General features: G+C 37.7%; 1 protein-coding gene across 4 annotated transcripts in view; it reads right to left on the reverse strand.

The window, feature by feature from the left end:
- CLOCK (clock circadian regulator) overlaps positions 1-17138 on the reverse strand; it is a 125238-nt gene that overhangs the window by 54396 nt on the left and 53704 nt on the right. For 3 of the 4 annotated variants that reach the window (XM_014583887.2, XM_014583886.2, XM_014583885.2), the window contains exons 5-8: positions 13217-13308; positions 8798-8857; positions 6800-6948; positions 3813-3904 (exon numbers count right to left, since the gene is read on the reverse strand). In XM_014583887.2, coding sequence (XP_014439373.1) covers positions 3813-3904; positions 6800-6948; positions 8798-8857; positions 13217-13263 — 348 coding nt within the window. In that variant the 5' untranslated portion in view covers positions 13264-13308. Of the gene's footprint in view, positions 1-3812; positions 3905-6799; positions 6949-8797; positions 8858-13216; positions 13309-17138 lie in introns of those variants that run through there. The other variant, XM_014583888.2, reaches the window with a different exon arrangement.

Consider the following 17138-nt stretch of genomic DNA (forward strand, 5'->3'; position numbering starts at 1 on the left):
GCTGACCATGATCTGAGTCCTGGATCTGGTGGATAGAAAATCATAATAGGTGCATATTTTACATGCACAAAATCCCAAGACGGAGAATGGGGAAGGGAATGCAGTGGCCATTTCCCTGGGAAAAAAAAAGAGCTCATTTAGTAACTTTTGAATTATTTTATGATCATATTCCCTGTTTAATAAGATCTGTGTTAATTATAAACTACTTATATGATTTCTCCCTTTCCCTCTCATTGTCTTTGTCTCAATCTGGTGAGCATACACACCCTATGGCAAAAAATTTTAAAACACAACAGGGACCAGCAGTAAGCATAACAGCTATGTCGCTGGACTCCCATGTAGTCGACCACAGTTTGCGTCCCAGACCTGGTGGCTTAAAACTCATGCTGGGCGCGTGTGCGTGCATGCCCAAGATCCCGAGAGGAGAATGGAGGAGAAGGGATTGCGGCGTGGCCATCCCCTCTTGGGGGTGATTTCTCGCTTTCTGTCTCTCTGTCTGTCTGTCTGGTGAGTGCACGCACCCTATAGCAAAAAAAAAACAAAAACAAAAACAAAAAAACCTCTCAAAACAAATATTTTTTTAAACAAAACAAAACCCCAAAACAAATAAATACAACTTTTTCCAAGAACAAAATCCTAAAAGGCTGTGAAGATAATCATGAGGAGATTAATTTACATTTTCAAATGTTTTAAGACATCTATGGCTTCCTCTGTCATATGCTATAAATCAGCTATTTGACTTTGGACGAGTTGCAAGTTCCCCGTTCTTTTAAATAATTTTAAAGTCTCCACAATCTTTGACTCACTTTTCTTTGATACTTACATCCTGCAGCATGTACTAAATGTACCTTGGAAATTAATGAAATAAATCTATCCAATGTAGAGAAAATTCAAAGATAAGATTTTTCTGTTTATAGAAAAATGAATCATTTATCTACATTAAGGTTAATTAAAAAGTGAAGACTAGGTATTACAGCAATTTTTTAACTTCTAAAAAATTTTTCATACCAGTAAAGCATATAAGTAGTTTATAATTAACACAGATCTTATTAAACTGAGAATATGATCATAAAATAATTCAAAAGTTATTAAATGAGCTTTTTCCCTTTTTTTTTTTTTTTTTTGGAGAGCTTTTTCGCTATAGGGCGTGTGCGCTCGCCAGACAGACAGAGAGAGACATAGAGACAGAAAGCGAGAAATCACCCCCCATGGGGGATGGTCACGCCACAATCCCTTCTCCTCCATTCTCCTCTCGGGATCTTGGGCACGCACGCACACGCGCCCAGTGTGAGTTTGAAGCCACCGGGTCCAGGACGTGAACCACGGTCGACTACGTGGGAGTCCAGCAACACAGCCATTTCGCTAACTGCTGGTTCCCATTCCCTTCTTTATTGAAGACATTATTCATATGTAACACTTACATCCAGAGAACTTTCAGAGAACTTTGGATAGTGTCAAACTATTTTTTAGAAAAAAAAATATTAGGAACTATTATTTGGTTTGGAACGTAGGTGTAGGTTAAAGAGCAGATTGTTGGTCACTGAGCTAAACTTTTATGCCAAGGCTAGCTTTCGCTAAAGAGAGTCTGCAGAAAGGCAAGAATGCACAGAAGCTGTGGCAGTGGGAGCAGAGGCCGGTCTGAGCCACTTAGTAACTGTGTTACTTGGGCAAGTTTTGTAATCCCTTTGTTCCTAGATTTCCTCATCTGGAGGTAAGAGGTACTAATAACTATTTCATAATACTAGTTATTATGACACAGGGATACTCATGTTTACTTCATAACAATGTTGTGAGAATTCAATGCGTTAACATATGAAAAGTGCTCAGGTATTCTTCAGACCTAAACTGTAGGTTAAAATATTTATAATACATTTATTCTAAGAAATTTTCATATGGCAATATTTCTGCTATATACATTGATTTAATCCAACAATTAACTGTACCATCTAAAGTAGAAACAGAAAGTCATTAATTTGTAAAACAGTCTATCTTGCTTCAGACTTCAGTAAATAAAGACACCTGAAACATGGCCATTATATATACATACATATGGATAAATGCTTAAGGTCTAAAATAATAAACCCAAATTAACAGGTTAAGAGGCTAATAAACCAACCACCTCTACAGCCCCACCTCTACTGCTTTCCTTGTTTACATTCTCTTACCTATCTATTTTTTTGTCCTTAACTGTTACCTTCAAAGTAAAACCATCTGTTTCCTATTTATTGTAAGTTTTCATGGAAATGAGAAGCTGAATTTTATGTGTGTTGTGTACAGACAAATATAGGTAATACCTATATTATTCTACATAGGACAAAAACTAAAAAGTAGAATATAAAATTGACAGGCATGAATGACTCAACATTTTTGTGAATTTTATAACTGGCTGTAGGAGATATTAAATTCTACAAGTATAAGCAAAAATGCTCTGAACTGTTTTGAAAAATAATTCTGTCCCAGTAGAACATTTCTATTTAACAGTTCCTACTTGAATTTCCATTAAAAAGTTTCTACTTGGCCTTTTGGGCCAGCAAGTAGCGTGGTGGTCAAAGCGCTGGACTCCCACATGGCCAACCACAGTACAAGTCCCAGACTTGGTGGCTTGCTTTCTCTCTCTCTCTCTCTCTCTCTCTCACACACACACACACACACACACTCGGGTGTGTGTGAGTTCCCTGGAGCAGAATAGAAAATAATAATAATAAATTTAAAAAAAATTTTGGAGAGGTTTTTGCCATAGGTGTGTGCACTGACCAGAAAGAGAGAGAGAGACAGAGAGATGGAAAGCGAGAAATCACCCCCCAGGGGGGATGGCCACGTCGCAATCCCTTATCCTCCATTCTCCTCTCGGGATCTTGGGCATGCATGTACACATGCCTGGCGTGAGTTTAAGCCACCGGGTCTGGGATTTGAACCACAGTCGAATACATGAGAGTCCAGCAACATAGCCAGTACACCATCTGCTGGTCCCAATGATAAATAAAATTTTTTAAAAACGTAAAGAACTGCCTTTCAATGTATATTTTGCTTTCTATATTTCCAAATGTTTTATTTACTATTATTTTGTTATTGAAAAGGTTTTAACTTACTGTTAATAAGTTGCTGAATGATAAGATACTATTCTAGACTGTGCCCCACCTCACCCCAAATTCTTCTGTTGAAACCTAATCCCCAGTTTCATGTTCTTTGGGCCATCATTAGAGAGGTGATTAGGTCATGAGGGTGGAGCCCTCACAAATGGGATTAGTGTCATAAAAGAAGCCTGAGGGAGGGAGTGCCTCTGCCCCTTCAGTGAGGACACAGTGAGAAAACAGCCATCTTGGCCAGGAAGCAGCCCTCACTGACACCAAATCTCCCAGCACCGTAACCCTGAGTTTCCCAGCCTCCAGAACTGTGAGGATGAAGTTCCCGCTGTTTCTAAGTCACCCAGTTAATGGTATTTGTATGACACTGTGAATGGACTAAGACCCGTTTCATAAGGGCTATCATGTGATGATACAATACTAAACATTATTCTTTATTAGAATGTTATGTCAGGTTGAGAACTAAGTAGCTGAAGGCTCTAATTTTTATTAAGCCTCTCAAAAATTCAGATAATACTGAAAATACATATTACTGTCACTGTGCTACAACACAGTATCGTCTACTTACAATACCTACACTGATCAGTTTTAATTGAAGATATAGCTTATCGAATTTATACTAAATCAAGACTTTTCCATATTAAAACAATACTGCTGACAATAGACAAAAACTAGTTACCCTCATGATTTATTTTTTGGGGAAAATAGAAAAATTAAATCTGGACATACCTCTAACATTAATTGTGTAAACTCTTCATTACTAAGGAATGTAGGTTTCCAGTCCTGTCGAATCTCACTAGCGTCTGACTGTGCAGTGATTTCTGAAACAGACGGACACATTAGTGGCACACTCTATCCACTGCGGGTACCAAAGTCCTGACAGCGGCCTGCTCTCTTTCTCCTCTTGTTGAAGATGAAAACCACAGGCAGTAACATTCACTTGTCTAGCTAGCAGAAGTCCAGGTTTGGTATGATGAAATATCTGAGTTAATGTGGCAAGTTATCTCCTTGGATTTGGTCTCTGGGCAAAACCAGACACTGTTTTTTCTCTAGGGAGCTTTGACAGCCTGTATTGCTAGAGGCCTGAGATAGCTTCCAGCTCGACACACAGAACCTGAACAAGCAGACTAGATCAAGTTTGCTGCAAACATTTTGAAGACGTTCTTTTTTCCTTCTTTTCCTTGCCATTCGAATGGTAACATCCAGAGCGCCGATAAGGAAGTGAGCCTGAAGGAAGCTGGCCAAGTAGGTCAGCCAGTCTGCTTTGAACGAAATAACTTTAGGTCTACCATTGTCAGGCAAAAAGATTTCCCTCAATCTCTAATGCTCCATCTTAATTAGTCCAGGTGACAAAATTAAGACTTTGGGCAAAACCTTTATAGTAATATTCCCAGAGTGATTCTGCTTAGTGTTCCTTTTGCACATGTTCAGAGTAGATGGGAGCTGGAAAAAATGTGCAGATCTCTGGCTTGGGACATAAACTTTATCTCAATTACTACTAATTCTGTGAGCTAGTCATAATTTTCAAATTCACATCAATTATATATATTTAGAGAAAATCCACAGGTAAATCTGATCAAGTTTAAACACAGGCCTATTCTAAAATGGCAAAGTATAAGAATTCTTCCTTAGTTTAAGATAAATTTTATTTTGTGAGAATCACATGTCCAACTTTTTTTTAGGGTCATCCACCTAGTGCCAGAATTAATCCTACTGTCAGGGGGAAAAGTACACCTTTTTTTTTTTATTTCATTCAACAATCATTTATTGAATTTCTACAATGTCTAAGGGATTGATTTCAAGAGTGACATCCAGCAAGGGGCACTGAAGATCATGAGAATACTATTTTTAGAGGTAAAATGAAATGATAGTGGTGGCAATAAAAATGAAGATTAAACCAAAGAATGAAGAGAATTTGGTAACTGTGGTACTAAGGAAAGAAAAAAAAAAATCCAAAAGTATTTTCAATTTTGAGTCCTGAGTGACTAAAAGGATGACAGGAGGGTGGAAAAAGGGGCCTAGGCACAGTGACACAGGCAGTTAGGGTGCCACTGCATGACACTGGATGTCCACCGGGAACACCCTGGCACACCCTTGGGCATGCCCATTACCATGGCTGGCCCAAAGATTATAAGGGAACTGCAGTATTGCAAGGGTGCCTGTATGTGTGTCTTTCAATAAATAAACTTATAAGAAAAAAAAAACAAAACAAAACAAGTGTGGGCTGGACAGTGCCACAGCAATTAAAACTCTGTGAGACTGACTCCACATGGCAGGGTCAGGGTCACAGCCAAAGACTTCCCTGAGTATCAGCACACGCACTCATAATCCAGGGCTGGCTGATGCTAGAGAGAGAGCAGGGTCAGACCCTGTCGAGATACTGCTTGTCTCTCTCTCAGTAGAGGAAGAAATAAACTTCTTTAAAAAATGGGAAAAGGTAAGTTAAGAAAAAAAGACTCTACAATGAAAATAAATTCAGTTTTAGATGTTAAGAGTTTGAAGAAAAGCAACAGAAAGATCTAGAAGTTATCTGAAAATTCAAAGATGAAAAGTTGCATCTAAAAACAGATTTGGCCATTTCAGAGGTATAATAGCTGGAGCTGTGAATGAAGTAACCAAGTCCCGGGTGTAGAAAAAGCAAGAGGCAGGGGCAGGACCTGGGGAAATGCTATGTTTAGAGGGCAGAAAAGGAAAAAAGTCCCTTCTCTTAGGAAAATGCAAGTCACCGGGAAACAAAGACAACAGAGAAAACAAAGAAAATGGAATAACAATAAAATTTACAGTGCTGTATGATGCAGAAAAGGATAAGGAATGGAAAAACGTGACTTTTTTATGAATATAAAAACTAGAATATGAAACTGCATAAAAAACTGCTGAGAAATTCTGAAGTTCATTTGCATATGAAAAAGGAAATGTATGTCAACAGATTTCCTAATCTATGGTCTCTGTTACCCAAATACTTAATATTCTTTAAATATGCATGACTCTTTTAGTCAAGGTGATTTTCTTCATTTAACAAATACTTCATTTTAAAATACGTTTATATTATAGATACACACTGATACAACTTTTTAAAATGGCATGTAAGGTCCTTGTATGATCTGCCTCCTTCATTTTTTTTTTCAAATATTATACATCCGCAACTTTCCAATACAAACACGCTCCAGCTATAATGCAATCTACCCGATTCTCCGCTTTTGCACATGCTGTTTCTTCAGAATGAAATGCTGGTTTCCTTAACTTGAAAGGAAGACTCGGTTTTAAAAAATTAACTACTTTTCAGTCTTTCCTCACTCATTCTTTCCTCTGTGTTCTCATTGCAAATTTACAATTTTCAAGCACTATTGAAGGTATAATCTTTGTCTCTCTTCCCTGGCTTAAGTCACTTGAGGGTCAGGACTGTTACCCTATATCCAGGGGGTCTACTGGACCTTCAGGAAAGCCATAATGCATTTTTTGCATAGAAAAACGTAGAAAAATATATCATGACTTTCCCAACAACCTAATAGCATATAGCAGGCTCTAAATAAATGTTTACTGAATGAAAGAACACACCAGAGAAATCTTTTAAAAAAGTAGAGATATGTTAAGCCAAGGAAGCACCCAATCTTAAACATATCTGGTAAGATTCTAATTCATGATGCCTTCAAGGTGACTGTGTTATTAAAAACAAAGCAAAACAAAACCCACTATCCATTTGACAAGGTTAGTTTTACCTTTATGTTTTCGTAAAAAATCAATGCTCTTCTGCAGAACAGTAGATTTGTCCATCTTTCTAGCATTACCAGGAAGCATGGACCCCAATTCTTTAATGAGAACATTAAACTGATCTCGACGTTTCTTTTCAGATTTGTTTCTAGATACTCTGACAAAATAAGAAATAAAGACATTTATAAACAACCCATTTAATTATCATACACAATAGTTCAATATAACATTCCATTTGGACACAATAACACAGCATGTACTTCTATAAACACAGATGGCAATTTGTATTTGTACTTAGTAATTTCCTAGGTTACCAACGATATACAGTTAATTTGGACAATAATTTATCATCTCAGTTTTATAACTGTCGACAGAATTAACCAACTCTGCAGAAACAATAATTAATGTGACTTACTTCTAAACATGAATATGAGCGACTGACCCAGAGAAAGATAAGCGTGTTTCTTGGGGTATTGAGATACAGTAGGGTTTTTTTAATATAGTTTTGAGGACAGGAGAGTTGTCAATCAGCATAGAGTCTTTTACATTGATTTGGCTCAAAAAGGTGGGTCATCTGGAAGCAGAGGCTTGTCAGTTATAGGTGAGTTTGAAATTCTTAGATTAGTAATTGGTTAAAGAAAATCACAAGTCTCTACTTTTAAAAGAAATCAGCAAAAGAATGTCTGTGTTTTACTCTAAGAAAAGAAAGGATATTATGTATCATAAAAACACTATGTCTGGGGAACCAGCAGTTAGCGTAATGGCTATGTCGCTGGACTCCCACGTAGTCGACCGTGGTTCGTGTCCCGGACCCGGTGGCTTAAAACTCACGCCGGGCGCGTGTGCGTGCGTGCCCAAGATCCCGAGAGGAGAATGGAGGAGAAGGGATTGCGGCGTGACCATCACCCCTGGGGGGTGATTTCTCGCTTTCTGTCTCTATGTCTCTCTCTGTCTGTCTGGTGAGCGCACGCGCACTACAGTGAAAATCTCTCAAAAAAAAAAAAACAAAAAAAACAAAAAAAAAACCACTATGTCTGGAACAGGATGTAGCATACCACTATCACGTCTGTTAATGTTTGTAGGCATGACTCAGATCCCCTTGGAAACAACTTCAGAACAGGAAAAAGTCAGAATTTTGTCTTCACCACTACAGAAACTTACATATCAACCATTTGACATATATTGGGTCATTGGAAAAGTCATGACACATTTTTGCAAAGAAAAACATGAAAAAAATATGTCATCGCTTTCCAACAACCCAATATGCTTTCATGAAAATGCCAATAAAATAAACTCCATTCAAATTGCAGGCTTTGTTTAATCTAATATTTGCTAAATGTGTAACTTACAAGGTTATTATAAATATGAATGAAATATATTTTGTGAAAGTAAATACAATGTATAAATGTAAATTGTTAGATATTTCTGAATAGGAGAAAGTTATCCATCTAATGTAAGCTTTGAATCATAAAGAGAAACTTAAAAATGAAACTCACTTTACTCACTCTTCCCCTTTACTCCCACAGCCCAGCCTCCAATGCAAGGCAGTGACAACTTGTTTACATTATCTATCTCTGGACTCCTTGATAATGGAGCCTAATTTTTAAAAATCTAAGTAATTAGGCATAACAGCTGACCAACAGTAAGCATTCAAAATATATGTGCTAAATGAGTAATTACTGCAATTCTGTATATAGTAGTAACCAGAAAACCAAGAGCTCCTGTGACAAATCAAATTACTTATAAAGCAATCGATCGTTTTATAATACTAATTAACTGCTTTGTAAAGTCAGATTTTCTAACTCAATTTTTGTGAAGGCACAGCATTATCCTTTTCCAAAAGGTCACAGGATAATTTTATTTAATTTATAAACTTTATACTGATATTCTAAGCTCTTCTACCTTGCTAATATATCTAAATTCTGACAGAAGACAGCTTTTAGAAATCTTTATCTTACTATTTACTATTACATTCATTAACTATTTTACATCTGAAGTTAAACTACCTTTTTGCTTTGTCCTTATCATCTTCTTCCACCAACCCATCAAAAATACTACTGTCATCTCTAAAAGGAAAAACAAGGTGGACAAAAAATTAAGAGCAGATTCATTAAGCAATGGTGATAACTAAAATGACATCTGAATCGACTCAGTGACAGCCCAGGATTTTTGTAAACTTAATGGATCACACAAATTCCAACTCAATAATAACTATTAACCATTTTCTAACAAATCTTAGAAAACCAAAGTTTAGCAAGACTTAAAAGTTTTTAAAAGTTTATTATGTAAGTAAATGTTAAAGATATTTATACCTACCTATACTATACATGCAGCATGCTAAACAAGAATTTAATTGAACCAGTTTAAATATCTTATAACTTTCAGTAACCAGTGAAAACTATATTGATATATATATGCCATTAATTATTCACTTGAAACTTTTTACTAACTACAAAAGTTAAAAATCTTTTTCAGAGACATTCACTTTATGAAACCACAAATGATCATAAACATCACAGTATCAAGCACATTAATACTATTAACACATTTTAATCTGAGTTGCTTTACAAATCTCTATTAGCACCCATATGCCAGGCCCTGTTCTAGATGAGGTTACAGTAGTGAACAAGACATAACTGTCCTAATACAGCTGATTTTATAGCAGAAACACACAAACACGAAAATAGGTGGTAAGTTTTATGTTTAAAAAAGAGGAGTGGGGGGACCAGCAGGTGGTGTGGTGGTTAAGGAGCTGGACACTTCCACATGGTTGACCACAGTTCAAATACCAGACCTAGTTGCTTGCTTTCTCACTTTCCCTCTCTCCTACTCTCTGTGTCTCTCTCTGGTCAAATTAAAATAAATGAATGAATAAATAAAATCAAAATAAGAAAATAAAAAAAAAAAAAAAAGGATAGCTGGTGGGGCCAGCCTGTGGCATGGTGGTTAAGGTGTCTGGATCCCATAAAGCCGACCACATGGTTTGAGTCCTGGACCTGGTGGCTTGAAAAACGACACTGGGCACATCTGCCAGCATGCCCCAAATCCTGAGAGGATAACAGAAGAGAAGGGATTACGGTGTGGACATAGACCCTGGGATGTGCTTTCTTACTTTCCCTGTCTCTCTCTGCCTATCTCAGGTGAATGCACATGTCCTACAACAAAAATTAAATTAAAAAAAAAGAGAGAGGGTTGTGCTGAAAGGGGAACTCTCCTACACTGTTCGTGGGAATGTAAATTGGTCTAGCCACTGTGGAAAACAATATGGAGGTTCTTCGAATACCTACAAATAGAACTACCATATGATCCAGCAGTTCCACTCCTGGGTATCTACCCAAACGACAGAAGAATCTCAGTAGGAAAAGCACTTGCACATCAATGTTTATTGCAGCATTATTCACAACTGCTAAGCCATGGAACCAACCCAAAAGCCCACAGACAAATAAATGGATTGAAAAAGTGTGACACACATAGTCTATAGAATATTTTTCAGCCATTAAAAAAAAAAAAAAAAAAAAAAAACAAAAAAACCAGGCCCCTAGTGGATAGAAAGTGGTTGAATATGGAAGATTTACTGTTGAATGAAGCAAGCCAGGCTATGAAAGAGAGACACTGTATGTCTCCACTTAATATATAACGCCTATCTGCACTCTATGGTAGAGACTGAAAAACTGGAGAACATAAAATCAGTGAAAATAGTTATGGGCACCAGAGACAGTGTGGAGGGAGGGTAGGAGAGGGAAAGTGTATAGGAAAGGAAATCAGGGAGAAAAAACAGAGAAGCAAGACATCTGTGGGACACAGAAACGGTTTATTACTTATTGATGATAATGTGTATAGTATTCTCAACTGGGCAGATCTGAGGTATATTTCATGCTGGGTATATTCTCTTCACAAGTCAAATGATATACAGCAATTGAATATTTTAAAAAATAGTAAGAATTAAAAAAGAGAGGGCACTTGCTGTGGCCTGATGGTTCAAACTGCCAGACCCTACACAGCCCACCATGCAGTTGAGTATCAGATCCAGTGTTCTGCGAAATACACTGGATACATGTGCATGTATACCCCAAATCACAAAAATAGGGACAGGGGAAGGGACGACAGAGTGACCACAGCGGGTGCTTTCTCTTCCTCCTCTCTCTCTCTAGCAAACACACATACCCTCTGACAAAAAAGTAAAAATAAATATTTTTAAAAGGGTGTAATTTCACTTACCAGATAATTATTCTAGTCTGGGCAGTTAGGGAAGGACTTGTTAAAGTAGGGACCCTTAAGCTAAAATCCAAGTGACAAGAAGGGGCTGGCTAAGGGAAGAGCTAGGAAAAAAGCATTCTAATAAGAACACTTGTTAGTGGCTAACTTCTTAAGCTAAGAATCAGTATCAAATAGTTCCCAGCAATTTGTGAGTTTTTACATGAATTTGCTATTCACCTCTTTAGCCACATCTGTCTCTGGCCTGTAAAGGACTGCAGCCTATAAGATACCTGCTAGGCCACTGAAATTGCGGCAGACCTTCCATCACGGAGGTCTGTGTACGGACTTCTGGTGTCCCACGCATGCCCTGATATCTATGAAAGTGTTCATCACTTCCATGATATTCAGAGAGATAAGGAATGCATATATTATTTTTTTTTGAGAGAGAGAGAGAGATTTTTTGCTTTAGAGTACGTGCGCTCACTAAAGAGAAAGTGAGAAATCACCCCTCAAAGGGGATGGACACGCCACAACCCCTTCTCTGCCACTCTCCTCTCCGGATTTTGGGCACACACACGTGCCCAGCATGAGTTTTAAGTGGCCAGGTCCAGGACTCGAACGGCAGTCAACTACGTGGGAGTCCAGAGATGTAACCATTACATCATCTGCTGGCCCCAGGAACCCATAATAATAACCACCGCTATGTGTCTAAACACATAGATCCCCAGATACCTACCGTCTAGAATGGGAATTGTCAATCATTCAGAAGCATAATGCCTAAATTATATTTAAGACCTCAAGGGCAGTGAAGAAAAAGCCTTCCGAGGAGAAGACTACACACAGACCCTCTCTGAAACTATGGCGCAGTCCAAAACTATGGCCATGGTGCAGGCAGGCGTCTCTAGGAAAACTCTTTGCCCTCAGGTCTTAAGTTCTCCTAGAGAACTTCACTAATGAAAGGAAGGAAGGCTGCCTCCAAAAGTCACTTCTTTGTACAATACTAACTGCGAAACTCCTAAAGAATTCCCTACAGATGAGTTATAGTACCGTATTAAAGCAGCACAGTAACTATAGAGGCAAACAGATTCATTCGCACAAGCCAAAATTCCAGCTAATCATGTACTAGCTATGTAACCTTAAACAAATTATTTACCTCCTCTGATCTACAGTTTCCTTATCTGTAAAACCTTATGGAAATATTATGAGGTTAAATAAAATTACATACAAAAAGGATTTTGTATATTAGCTGCTAAGGAGTAGATGCTTTCAAAATATTACTATACTCCATCAAATTAAAGACACTATTGACTGTAAAATTCACCATGTTATTTTATGTGCCGCTAAGAAAAAAATGCTACCAATTAAATTATAGAAGCCAACTGTACAACTCAACAAATGTCACAGATGTTAAAATGTAAAAATAATAATAATAATCTTAAGAGAAAAGAAAAAGTTTTTTCTTTTCTTCCCCCAGGATTTTGGGTACACATGCACATGCACCTGGCTTGTTTCTGAAGCCACTAGGTCTAGGACTTGAACCATGTGGTCAGCCATATGGGATTCAAATGCCTTAACCAAAAGACCATGGAGCTGGCCTGAGTAAGATTTAAAGCTTCAAACTTCAACTAATGAAATCCTAATTACAGTTCATTAGTCACAAATGCTAAGATGCTTAGGGATAGAGTTAGTGGGGAAGAAATAAGATGCTGAGAGATAAAGACCCTAGAAAGTACAACTGGTACAATTTCTTTCACATCAGTTGTGATAAAATCACTCCAAAGTATAGCTCAAGACCCACTTAGAAACACAAGTCACAGGCTCTTGACTCTGGCTCTTGAAATATTGATGCACCTAACTATTATGGCATGTTTGCTCTATATAGAAGTTGAGTATAACAGTAACTATGCTTAAACATAAAACAATTTCTATTGATCTGACATAGCTCATTATTCTAACTGTGAATGTATTTATTTAATTTCATAACGGAGACAGAAAGATACATGGACCCCTGCCAGAGTCCTCCCACCAAGCAGTCCCGACCCCAGTCCTCTAGCCAGTCAAGTCCATGGACCTTCAGGTCGATCCAGGACATGAACACCAGGCCTTCCCACAGGGCTCCAGCATCGCCCAGTGGTGTCCCACTGCCCCCACACTAACCACAGTTGGGCCTCTAACAGATTTTAAATGGCCTTAAGTAATTCAAAGTAAAAGAATGTCTGAACACGTACCTGTCAACAATTGAGCTCATTTTACTACAGCTTACGGTAAACAACATAACATATTACGTTTTCGTCTTGTGGTAGACATTGGTACTTCTCTCCTTTGATAAAAAGAAAAATAAATGATCATTACTTTTCTTAAAAACCTATTTCTACAAAGCTAGCTTAAAAAACATTATATGCTATCATAGAATTTTCAAAATGTTTTATGTGTACCAAAGGCAGGGACATCATTTTCAAGCAAATATCTTTGGCCAGGGCACACTGGAGGCGTTTTATAATCAGCCATAAGTATTTGTCAAAGTCTATTTCCTGCTAAACAATATGGGCAGACTCTGGGTATGCAAGGATGAAACGGCTTATATTATAGGAAGAATCAGGGCCTATTCTATAGGAAGGGCTTTGAAGTTAAGAATGAATTTAAAATGATTTAGAAGATACAGACTGATGCTTTATTTAGCTGTTTTGCTATTACTGTTAACAATATTTTCTCCCAAATTAGTTGTTGTCCAGCTCACAGAAGACACAGGACTCTCTCTTTAACAGGCTAAAGATCTTGAGTTATATCTTTACTTTTCCAACCGATAGACACGCTTTCTTTAAGGGAATGGTAAAAGAAGTGCAAATAGGCCCAACTGTATATCCTAGGGCAATTGTTAGAAGATTCCACTGTACTTTTTTTTTTTTTTGAGAGGTTTTTGCTATGGGGCATGTGTGCTCCCCAGAAAGACAGAGAGAGACAGAGAGACAGAAAACGAGACATCACCCCCCAGGGGAATTCTCCTCCATTCTCCTCTCAGGATGTTGGGTACGCACCCACATGTGCACATGCGCCTGGCCTGAGTTTAGGCCACTGGGTCCGGGACTCGAACCGCGGCCGACTACATGGGAGTCCAGCAACATAGCCCCTAAGCCTACTGCTGGTCCCCCTCTGAACTCCTTTAAGTGCTGTTAAATTAACAAAACATGGGCCAACGGCTGGCATGGTGGTTAGGGACACTAGACTCACACACAGCCAATGACGGTTCAAATCCTGGACCAGGTGGCTTGCTTTCTCACTTTCTATCTCTCTCGCTCTCACTCTGGTCACATTTAAATAAATAATAAATAAATAAAATAATTCTAAAAAAAAAAAAAAGGGCAGGGGGACTAGTAGTTGGAGTAATGGCTATGTTGCTAGACTCCCATGTAGTCGAACACAGTTCAAGTCCTGGACCCCGTGGCTTAAACTCTCGCCAGGCATATGTGTGTATATGCCCAAGATCCTGAGAGGAGAATGGAGGAGAAGGGCCATCTCCCCTGGGTGGTGGTGATTTCTCACTTTCTTTCTCTCTCTGTCTTTCTAGTGAGCATATGTGCAAAAACCTCTTCAAAAACCAAAACAAAACCAAAAACAAAACAAAAAAAAACAAAGCAGTAATGGGAGGAACAACCAACTCATTTTGTTTGGGGACTCATCTAAGTTCCACATTTCAAATGGAAAAGACTAGCAGGAATCACACCAGAGCTTGCCATATTCTAAGAATTTGTTTTTTAGATGCCACCCTCATGTCCCTATACAAACTAAAGAAAAATCTCAAGTATATAACTTACTAAAATAGGATAAATGCTATTAGAAAGATTTTTTTTTTTAATTTGACATTAGTAGGCCAGAATGTAATGTCTTTGAAAGGATCAGTTACAGTTACTAAAATCCAAAGTCCATCAATTAGAAAGGATCAAGTTACAGCTGGGTATCAAATATTCCTTTATGTAAGCAACCTGAGCTCAAAGTTATCCAGTGATAAGGCTTCCCAGCTGGGTAGGCGTCACATGACTCTTATCACAGGGGCAACGATGGCATGATTTATAAACACCATTTTAAAACTAGCTTTAAAAAATACTCATCAAATGGGGGGATAGTAGTAGCCAATAAACTTCATAAACTGTTTAAATTTTGCCGAGTACAGAAGTAAATATGCTTTTAATTCAGCATGCAACATTATACATGATTGTAGAAAAACTCGCTATCTGGCTGTCCATCTCTGGAACAGAACCCTCACACATAAAACACTGTATCTTACATTAACAGTTAACTGTGCAGTCTCTAAGAACATGACACCACTTGCCTTCTGAATACCACCTGCTGCCACCTCTGAAGGCTTTCCATTCCTACATCACTAATTTCTCCCTCTATAACGGAATTATTCTAATCAACGTATTTACACATCCTAGTATCTCTTACCTTAAAATCAAAACAAACTGAAAGGGGGAAAAGAAAAAAAGCAAAAAACAAACAAAATACTTTTGATGCACCCAAGCCCCTTTTGCTACTATCCTACTTTTCTTCTCCCTTTCCTAGGAAAACTACCCGTCAGAGTTCTTTACTGGTTGCTGTTTCAATGTCCTCACTTTCATTATCTATTTTAAAATCTAGTGCTTATTTTTCACCAATATATAGGTATAAAAAAGTTTAAAGAGTACAAATGGTCTTCCTAGACCTACCAAAATTTCTAAGTCCTCTGTTCTGACTCCCATTTCTTACTCTTCATCACTTTCATCTCTTTAACTATTTCTTTTGGTATTTAACCTCTCTATCTCTGATATATTTTATTGTGGTACTACTTTCATTTTCTGGTAGGGTGCCTAGTTAGTTTATTCAAATTATCCCAGTATAATCAGAAGTAAAAGTGTCCCTGCTGTTATCAAGTGTGTTGTTATTTTAGGAATCATCTACTGAATTCCACTAAGAAATACAGGAACTTAGGTCTCTGACTCCCCCATCATTACTTCATACACGTGCGTGCTTCTCCGACATCCTGGACTCACAATTCTGGTTAGGTGGTTACACTTAGAGTTAACATTACTATGATTCTGTAAATGAAATTCACAGCTGAGCCATATGGTGTGCTATAATTACTTTCCCTTTCAGAGCAGTTTTCCTCAGAGTTAATAATTATTTTATTGTGTATTTAGTTTTGTTTGCCAATTTTGTTTCAAACTCTTCTGTCTTGTTCTATTCTCTATATCTTCATACTCATTGCACATTCTACCAATTTCACCTTCCCACAGCAATTTTTCTTGCACCCTTCCCACCTCCACCCACTGGAACTAGATGCCCTCTACTCACCCTGGTGATCAGTTGTTATCACGTGATCACTATTCACTATCACCCTCATTATTCCCTGAGTCTCTAATTAATTCGCATTCTCTGTTTCTTGGCCTATGCCTTCATGATTTTTAGTTTCCCTTTTTATTTTTGTTAAGCACCTCCGCTGATATCTGTCTTACAAAGGAGACACGGCAGGTACACACTTTAATACTTTGTAAGTCTGAAACGGTCATTTACGTACCTTTAACCAATTGTTTAATTGGGTCATGAATAACAAGCTGGAAATAATTTTTTCTTCAAAAATCTGAAAGCTCCATTGTCTTCTAGGGCCCAGTCCAAAGCCACTCTGATTACTAATCCTTTATATGTGAACTATTATTTCTTTCATTCTGTTCCCCTGCATTCTAAACTTTAACAGTGATGTGGCCTATTTCTGATTTGTTTTTATATCTGTACTCAATATAGATCCTTTTTAACTTGAAACTCTTATAATTCTGCAGAGTTTTCTTAAATTATTTTCTATTCTTCATTTTTCCCATATTTCCTCTGTTCCCTATTTCTTGAACTCCTATTATTTTAACACTGGGATTCCTGGACAGATGGTCTAACTTTCTTATTTTTTTGTTCCCATTTTTCATCTCAGTTTCTTTGTGTCAATTAAATTTTCAACTCTTTTGGTGAGCTTCCCATTTCTAATTTTATTTCTTATTCTCTTCCTCCTTTCATGGATGTAGCACCTCCTCCTACCTTTCTGAAACTACTGAGAATTCTGTTTGTTTTCAATTTTACGGGCTTACCTCGTTTCTCTTTCCATTCACTTGGCATTTTTCTCTTTTCCTT

This window comes from Tupaia chinensis, unplaced genomic scaffold (assembly GCF_000334495.1).
Source record: "Tupaia chinensis unplaced genomic scaffold, TupChi_1.0 Scaffold144982_1, whole genome shotgun sequence".
In the NCBI taxonomy this organism is placed as follows: domain Eukaryota; kingdom Metazoa; phylum Chordata; class Mammalia; order Scandentia; family Tupaiidae; genus Tupaia; species Tupaia belangeri.